At 44.1% G+C, this 10,000-nt stretch overlaps 1 protein-coding gene across 1 annotated transcript in view; it reads left to right on the top strand.

The window, feature by feature from the left end:
• The window catches only part of mybpc3 (myosin binding protein C3), a 122,930-nt gene that overhangs the window by 78,430 nt on the left and 34,500 nt on the right, over positions 1-10,000 (top strand). The window contains exons 20-21 of the mRNA XM_063189564.1: positions 7,455-7,614; positions 8,341-8,445. Of these exons, the coding sequence (XP_063045634.1) occupies positions 7,455-7,614; positions 8,341-8,445 (265 nt within the window). The remainder of the gene's footprint in view (positions 1-7,454; positions 7,615-8,340; positions 8,446-10,000) is intronic.

Below are 10,000 nucleotides of genomic sequence, written 5' to 3'. Positions count from 1 at the left end.
GTGACAAACTACACTTTTGGGAAGAGCAAGCACGCGCGCACACACATACACACACATAAGCACTAAGCACACACACACACACACACACGCACACACACACACACACGTACGCTCGCTCTCTCTCTCTCTCTCTCTCTCTCTCTCTCTCTCTCTCTCTCTCTCTCTCTCTCTCTCTCTCTCTCTCTCTCTCTCTCTCTCTCTCTCTTTCTCTCTCTCTCTCACACACACACACACAAAAGCATGCACACACACACACACACACACACACACACACACACACACACACACACACACACACACACACACACACACACACACACACACACACACACACACACACACACACACACACACACACACAGTGTCAGAGACTTTAGGGAGATGTGTTAGTTATCCAGGTGATGAATTACAGCAGAGAGCTCTCCTGAACTTTAAATGGGGACGCCGTGTCTCTGGAAGCACTGTGAGCAAAACTACTGCAACTGTCAAAACAGAATGCCCCCCGACACACACACACACACGCACGCCCGCACGCACGCACACACACATGCGTGCACTCACACACACTCTCTCTCTCTCTCTCTCTCTCTCTCTCTCTCTCTCTCTCACTCTCTCTCACTCTCACTCACTCACTCACACACACACACACACACACGCGCGCGCACACACACACACACACACACACACACAAAGTTTGCTCTAGTTATGTAATTTTTCAGACGATTAATTGCAGGTCACTGAGAGCCTGTTTATTGCCTTCCACGTGCTGTTTGTGAAAGTTAGTGAAATGTTGTTGCCAAGTAGAAAGTCATACAGTTACGGTATGCAATGCAATGCAGTGGAATGCACCGGTGCTGCACGTGATTGAGATGTAGGCCAAAGTTAGTGAAATGTTGCATAAAGTTAGTGAAATGTTGCAGCATGGCGTCACGCAACTGGAAAACATGCCAACTTGAAACGTCTATCGGACATGTGCACTACGACTTTGCATATTACAGTTTTTTTCAATTGCTAACAAGCTTTTGTCCAATCCTCAGCGACATTTGCAAAACTCTTAACCCTATCCAGACTGGGTGGGGGGGGGCTAAAAGTGCCCGCACCAACTTTGATGTTGTATAAATCCTTAACGACTTAAGCTATGACTACGAAACTTTGTGACTTTTCCTAACATTTAGTTGGCTACAGTTAGGTACCAAAAGATTAGGTTTATCATTTTTGCCGTTGCCATGGCAACGGTTTTCTGACAGGTATGTCTGACCAAAAATCACTTTACCATATCTATGACGCCATATTTTTTCATATTTTTTTGTTATTTCCATTAGCATCAGACAACTTTGTGAGCATTTAAGTGGTTTGAAGCATAAAATCATTAAAATTTAAGTGCATTACCTAAATTTGTTGGAAAATCCATTATGGCGATATTTTGGGCATAATAAGATAATGATGTCATAATGACATCATAATACCAGATAATTACACAAAAATGATATCATTCATAGATGTCCATATGTAGATCATCTCCTCCAAGTTTCGTAGTAATACTATATTCCGTTCATGAGTTTTGAGGGGGGGGGGGTCAAAACACCCCCCCCAGGCCCAGGAATGCCAAAAAAGCCCAGTCTGGATAGGGTTAATACAGTTAGCACACCAAGGGCTTTCCATTGCCATGCAGTTGATACATTCAATACAGTCAATGAATGCATTTCTTTGTGTATATTTAACAGTGTGTGCTTTTGAGAAGAAAATGAACTGTTTGGCCAGTTGTGCTTGGTAGGTGGTAGTCTGTGTTAAGAGTTTAGAAAAAGTATCCAAAGTATGGGTAAGCGCTTGTTAGCAATTGAAAAAAACTGTAAGTTAACTCGTGCTCCACAGTGACCTGTGACCAGGGCCGGATTAAGATGGCTTTGGGGCCCCTAGGCTACAAGTTGATGTGGGGCCCCTCGGAAAGCAAATTTTGTGACAAATGTACATGGACAGTGTCATCATTACATGCTAGGAATTACGGGACAACAACGTCTACCAACTGTACTCAACGTACTCAATATGGCATCTTGTCATAATTCTGCAATCTCTCACTTTAAAAATCGGGGGGGGGGGGGGGGGGGGGGGGGGTGGTGGCAGGTGGGGGCCCTAGGCTGCAGCCATGTCTAGCCTGTGCATGAATCCAGCCCTGCCTGTGACAGGTCAGGGTTAGGGATGATTTTGGCCTGGGCACAAATTTTGCCATTTCCCTTGCTTAGTGTGCTGTTGTTGGGAAAAGTAAGGTGGAAGTAAAGTGTTGCTTGTTAGGGTTAGGGATGGTTTTGCTCACGGTCACGTTTTTGGTCAGGTCTTAGCAACAGAAATTTGTTGCGGGCAACAGAAATTCAACGCAACAGAGGGAAAACTGTGCGAGCCTGGTCAGTGGTCAGGTGCCAAAACAAAAGCTTTGCTGCAGCATTGTAGATCACGACTTGCAAAGTCATTGCACCACAATCCATGGACTGTCCAGACCAGGAGGGATGTTGTATTTCAGCGGGGCATTTAAAAAAATAGTAGAGTATAGTACTTTTATTAATCCCGAAGGAAATTAAGCTGTCTGTCAGTTTACAGGTACATAAATACACAAATACAAAAAAGACCTAATACACATTATTGTACATTGTAGTAAAAATATAGCACACACTTGTTATACTGTATGAAGGCAAGGCAAGGACCAGAGCACAACAATGAAAGTGTCAAAGTGTAATGAAAGCATTCCAGTCTGTACAATTCTCTAAAGCTCTTCAAACTCTTCAAACAGGTGCACAAACCTATCACCAACAATCTGATCTTAAGTGCATTACGCCATAGCTTCCACAATTACAGTACTGTAGTTCAGTGCTACTGGCTCTAGCTCTAACACAGGCAGTTTGTCTTTTATGTTTTTTTACTGACAGCCATAGTGAGAAGTCTTCATAGCATTGCCTTCCAATTCTTTCATCTTCACCATTCTCATCATCATCATCATCATCATCTTCATCTTCATCAGTATCATCCATGTCAGTGTTGTCTTTTTATGTCATCATTTGTACCTTAGTAATGTTTCTGTTCCTCATCTGATTCTGTTCTATTCTGGTGATGTTCCATCTGTCCTGCTTTCTCTCTCTCTATTAAACGCACACACACGCACACGCACACGCACACGCACACACACACACGCACGTACACACACACACACACACACACACACACACACACACACACACACACACACACACACACACACACACACACACACACACACACACACACACACACACATTCCCTCTCTCACCAGTGCTGTCTGTGTGTCACACCTTCCGGAACCACCCTTTCATTCATTCTTTTTTTTTCCATTCATTTTCCCTCCCTCCACCTCTTTCTCCCTTTTCAGTTCATTCTGTGCCCAACCTTCATTTCTCCACCTCTCGCATTGCAAACTCCTCACCATTACATTGCATCATTTCATCTTCATTCATCATGCATGCCTTTCTCTTCTTTGCTTCTCTTCTTCACTTGCTCCCCTGCTGTTCTCCGTTCTCCATTCTCCGCCCTCCTTTCTCGGTCTCCGTCTCCGGCCTTGGCACCGTTGGCACTCTTGCTGCTGCGTTGGCATCGTTGGCACTCTGCTCTCTTGCTCTCCTGCTCTTATTCTGCTCTTGCTCCTTGCATGCGGTGTTGCATTCACTGCTGTTGCCAACTCCCCTCTCAAGAGGACAGGCCACAGCACCACCTGCAGGGCTGGAATGGTAATCTGGCATACAGGACATTTTCCCAGTGGGCCGACAGTCATCAGGAAGGGGACTTATGCTTTTGTTTTTTCTTTTTTTGTGTAACATTTTCCCTTAGAGACCGACCCACAATTTAGTACAGAGGGCGGCCCATCTGTGCATCCTTAAAGGGGTATGCCACTATTTTGGGGCTTAATACAGTTACAATCGTTGGCCGGGGTTTACATGCTACAATTTTTTATGCTACAATGCTACACGGATCCATTGACTTTCACTAGCTTAGCGACATATTCCCTCTTTTAACTTGTCTTAAAGCAAGACAACGGCTTACCTGAAAAATAAGACACTTTACCACCTTTATAAACCCCGGCCAACAATTTTAACTGTACTATGCCCCAAAATAGTGGCATACCCCTTTAATATACAGTGGACTGAGCCCATCATAATTGTAGTATGGGGGTGGTGGTGGTGAGGGGGGTTGGCCTATGCCAAAATGTCCCCGTCCGGTTTGTGGTCTTAGTCCAGCCCTGAGCACCTTGCCATAGCCTACCTTGTCCCTTGTGCCAGTGCCCATGCCTGTGCGGTGTACTGTACATGCAGCGGGCACAACATGGTGAAGGAAATGAAGCCCTGCTTCACGCCTCCCTGCCCTGTCATGCCCTGTGGCTGAGGAGGGACGGGCAGTGGTGTAGTCTACGTAGAACGTGGGTATACGGAGTATACCCACTTGTAAATTTCAGGGATTTCAGTATACCCACTTAAAATTGATTGATCCATTATTTTGAATAGCACAAATATATACAGTATACCCACTTCAAAAATGCTCAAATATACAGTATACCCACCATAAAAAAGTAGACTACACCACTGGGGACGGGCACAGCAGGGCATGACACAGCTCGGCTCAGTTTGGCACATGTGGTACGGCAGGGTGCTAAGGAAGTAGCCTGTGGGTCCACGTCAATATCTAACCTCCCGTCCTCGCCTTGTGCACACATGTTCTAGGGGTGCAAATGACAATCGTTATGTATTGATGCATCGATTCTACGGCCGCCAATCAAATCGAATCATATTTTATCGTGGGGCATTCTTCTCAAGTATCGCAAATAATCAAATCGCTGGCCTCAGCCCAATGCCCTAGTTGCTAACTGTGCAACGTAATAGAAGTGGAAAAGTAATTGGGGAAAACTCGAATCGAAACGTATTGTATTGTGGCGTGGGGCATTCTTAAGTATCGAAAGTAATCAAATAACTGCCTTTAGAAATCGATATCGAATCGTATCGTCATGAAGGCTGTGATTTACACCCCTAACATGGTCACATGTATGTTGCCATAATATAAGGTAAGTGCATGTTTTTAATATTGTCTGCCTGTTTGGTCTCCCAACTGCCTATTCGGCTATGGCCACCAGGAGGCCTAAGGACACACACACACACACACACACACACACACACACACACACACACACACACACACACACACACACACACACACACACACACACACACACACAGGTCTGCAAGTCAATTTACGTAGCTCCTTCCATCCTTTCCTGTTGCCTCTGATGCCATCTACAGTATGTAGAGAAAGCGATGACGTGAACCAGCAGAGAGTGACTGTTTTTGGAGAGGGGATTTCCCCCTTTTCAACGTCCCAATTACAGATGAGAGAATAACCTCTGAAATATGCTTTTGCAAGATATTGCATTAAGACAGTGTTTCTCAAACTTTTTCAGACCGAGGACCACTTTGTCCCCCAAAAAATCTTCAGGGACCACCTGTCAACTGATTTGACAGTTGACGGGTGCTAATTTGACACTGCTAATGATACCCCTTACTATTTTTCACATTACAAGCTATTGTGGTGAAAATAATACTTCAGCTATGTTTAGCTTTGTAATAATGTTACAAATATAGTATAATGCTAGCTTGTCTTGGAAAAGTAGAGATCCCCTCGCGGACCACCTGAGCTCTGTCGCGGACCACAAGTGGTCCCCGGACCACACTTTGAGAATCACTGCATTAAGACGATGGGGATGAGTGTCACATCATGGGGCTGAACGTCCACCACAGGAAAGGACGAGAGGGAATAGATGGACTTGCACTCAAAGACACATGTACAGTACAATGCTTTCAATCAGAAGTGCTTGAGGGTGCTAGAGCTCCTAGTCTTGGGCTCTAGAACTGCATGTACAGTAACTAACTTGCTTAAGGGTTCCAGAACTCCTGGTCGTGGGGGGGGTCTAGACCTGCATGTACAGTACAGTAAGTCAGAACTGCTTGAGGGTTCTAGAACTCCTAATTGTGGGTTCCAGAACTCCTGGTCGTGGGGGGTCTAGACCTGCATGTACACTACAGTAAGTCAGAACTGCTTGAGGGTTCTAGAACTCCTGGTCGAGGGGGGTCTACACACCTGCATGTACAGTAAGTGAGAGCAAGTATCATTGTCCTAGGCGCTTCACTAAGGGGATGTGCTATTCGCTGTGCCAGAAAGGGCTGAGTCTTGCACTCATAAAGAAAAAAAAGAGAAAGATTAACCCAAAATGTAGCCTTCTGTACTTAATTTACATAACAAGCATCCATGTATTCCACCTCATTAAGTAAACAAGAAGTTCATACAGTACTATGTGTGACTTACCGTACTGACTTTACTCAAAGTGTAGCTGGCAAAACTACATGGATAATAGTTATGAAAATGTAAAAAATCATTAAGTCTACAGTTTGGGTTCATTTTTTTGTCAATGTCATTTCAGGAAGAGAGACAACTGTTGTTGCCTGTTGGTTTGTTTTGTTTATGGTTGCCATGGAAACGTGCTAAGCATGGAGCAGAGCCGGGGGCCTGAGTCATGGCCATGGTTGTATCACACATGCACGCACACACAACACACACACACACACACACACACACACACACACACACACACACACACACACACACACACACACACACACACACACACACACACACACACACACACACACACACACACACACACACACACACACCCAAACACAGACGCTAGCACGCTAGCAACACAGGTTAAGGCATGGTATTGGGTGTGCTACTGGTTATGCTAGGCTCAACTCCTGTCGAGATGACCTGCATTGAGACCATGTGAGATATGGCGCACTCACACATGCATACACACACATGCACGCACACACACACACACGCACGCACGAAGCACGAAGCACACAGCACTGAGCCATGGCCGTTGGTTTGCTGCTGGTCATGCTAGGTTCAGCTCACTTGTTGGGTTGACCTGCATTGAGACCATGTGAAATATCAAGCACACTGTGATGCAAGCCTTGTTGAATGGGATTAGCTTCATACCGTCTCCATAGGTGTGTATATGGAAAGAGAGAGAGAGAGAGAGAGAGAGAGAGAGAGAGAGAGTGTGTGTGTGTGTGTGTGTGTGTGTGTGTGTGTGTGTGTGTGTGTGTGTGTGTGTGTGTGTGTGTGTGTGTGTGTGTGTGTGTGTGTGTGTGAGTATGCCTGTGGACTAAGAGACAAATGACCACGTTCATATTGTGTGTGTGTGTGTGTGTGTGTGTGTGTGTGTGTGTGTGTGTGTGTGTGTGTGTGTGTGTGTGTGTGTGTGTGTGTCTTTGAGAGTGCTTGTGTGTGTGTGCATGCATGTATGTGTGCGTATGCATGCATGTTTGTGTGTGTTTGTGTGTGTGTATGTATGTGCACACGTGTGTGTGTGTGTGTGTCTGAAGGTGATCTCGGAGGCGGATGGGCGTGTGCACGTGGAGAGCACCAAGGGCCACTGCATCTTCACCATCGAGGGGGCGGAGCGTCAGGACGAGGGCACGTACTCTGTCATCGTTCGGAACCCCGCCGGAGAGGACAAGGCCGACATCGTTGTCAAGGTCGTAGGTATGTAGCCTGGTCCTGACCATCCCATAATGCTACATTTCATTTCGTATTCATGGTCTGGACTTTGTTTGATCTGACGCGATTGCAGGAAGCAGGAAGGAAATTTTCGGAAAAATCAGGATTTAACTAAGTTGTTGAACAAACATGTCTGATGTCTATCTATGGCGATGTAGGACTGTTTAACAGACATGTCTGACAGAACATCCTACCGTAGGATAAAATTACAATGTAGGACCGTTTGTCAGAACACTGGCACAAATCCCGGTCAACATCGTAACAGAAAACAGGTACCAGATGTAGTGCGGAGCCAAGTCTCTTGGCGGAAGTACGTAGGATGATGCGCGAGGCTAGTAGGTAAGGCCAAACAGAGGTGTTTTTAAAGGTGCACTGTGTAGGATGGAGCTCAGAGTAAGAAACTCTGCTACTCATTGAAACCGTGCTGCATAATTTTTTTCTGCCCAGGTGTACCCGATCTTGCCTCCTCATCAAATTTTATTATTTCAGTTCTATATGCTCTCTACTTTATTTTACAGTTTACGGGAATTAGAGAGGGTGCCCCTGGCGGTCATAGATCCAGTCAGCCCCTTTGACCGTTTATAATTTGTTTATCATTAGTTACTTAATTATGGACTACGTCTTTATCATGTTTTTTATGCATCCATTAATATAAAGTGTTACCGCTTTTTGCATTGTGGAAACTTAGCGTCTTTTGTCCTCTTTGCCCAGATGTGCCCGATCCCCCCCAGGCTCCCAGGATCCTCAGCGTGGGCGAGGATTCCTGCGTGGTCGAATGGGATGCCCCGCTCTTCGATGGAGGCTCCCCTGTTATTGGTGAGTGGGAGAGGCAAAGGAAGGGCATGAAATATTAATAGTAAATTACAAACCCCAACTCCATATAAGTTGGGACGCAAGGTTAATTGTGAATAATAACAAAATACTGCCATTTTCAAAAACTCTGGGTCTGACATTAGTTGGAGAACGGTACAAAGAAAATATATCAGCCATCAAAACTGACCAAAATTATTGTTTTGGGGGATATTCATGAATATGTAAATCCAACGTGTCTCAAAAGAGTTGGGACGGAGACAATAAAAGGCAGCAAATGTCGAGGAAGACTAAAAACAAAACAAAGGACAACACTTAACAGTTAATAGCATTAACCAATGAGATTATTTTATGTAAAAACAGTGTTGATTCCTATCTTGGACATGATTTCAACAGCTTAAATGGTAGGTGTATTCCTTGTCATGTTTTGCAATGTTTTCCTTTCTGTAGTGCTTACAGTGTGGCAGGTCTTGACCAAAAGCCAGCTATTTTATGTCCTGCTGGTCCTTATGTTGGAGTTAAACTGTGAAAACATAGTAGAGAATGCAATTTGTCCTTACTATGTGGCAGTAATCGAAGATCTCCCTTCAAAATATAAAGCACGAGTGGCTTTTCATGCTGTTTAAAACCCATTTATTTCATTCAGTACTGTATTTAATTCTACAGGTGAGTTAGAACAGCTTAACCAATGTACTACTGCACCCCCATGTCATCATGGAGGCTGACTTTTGAAGTTAGCACTAACACAAGTTGCATGTCAATTTCCACTGTAGTACAGGATGTGCAAGGCTCTATTATTTTAAAAAAAGAATTGACTTCTGCAACTTCTGCTGACTTCTGTAAGCAATTTACAGTTTCCCATGCCTTCTGGGTCTATTTCAAGTGAGCTCGGGTGGATAGGGGAATGTTAAACCCCTCTATCATTTGCACACATGAAGCGTCCTTAATTCTGAGTGACTCAGCCTCTCTGTGATTGTCTTATACCTGTACACTCAAATTATACATCAGTACAATTCATTTTGAAATGTTCTTCCTTTTTGTTTTATTGTATTTGGATGTTTATAACATTTCACTGATCCCCGTCCCAACTTATTTGAGACGTGTTGCAGTTATCAAATTAGAAATGAGTACATATGTCCCCTAAAACAGTATTATTTTCTCGGTTTTAACACTTGATATGTTGTCTTTTCACTATTCTTCATCTGAGGAATGTATTGAATGTTTTGAAAATGATAGCATTTTGATTTAATTCTCAGTTTACCAAACGTCCCAACTTCATCGGAGTTGGGGTTTGTACATTACATTACACCTAGCTGATGCTTTCATCCTTAGCAACTTACCGTAACAGATATTACAGGGTATTGGTTACAGTCCATGGAGCAGTGTGTGGATGGAAGCTTTTTTTCCAGCAGGGCACAGATGGATATATTTGCTGTGTTGTTTTGACATGTTTATACAAGTTTGTGTTTATGCCATGGATATGTCTTGGAGGATAAGAAGAAGAAGAATTAGGGGCAATAGCTATACACTTATTTTAATGTTTTTCTTGTGTTGTCTGCTT

This window comes from Engraulis encrasicolus, chromosome 23 (genome assembly GCF_034702125.1).
Source record: "Engraulis encrasicolus isolate BLACKSEA-1 chromosome 23, IST_EnEncr_1.0, whole genome shotgun sequence".
Lineage (NCBI taxonomy): Eukaryota > Metazoa > Chordata > Actinopteri > Clupeiformes > Engraulidae > Engraulis > Engraulis encrasicolus.
Note: the sequence above shows the minus strand (reverse complement) of the source record. Positions and strands in the feature narration are given on the sequence as shown.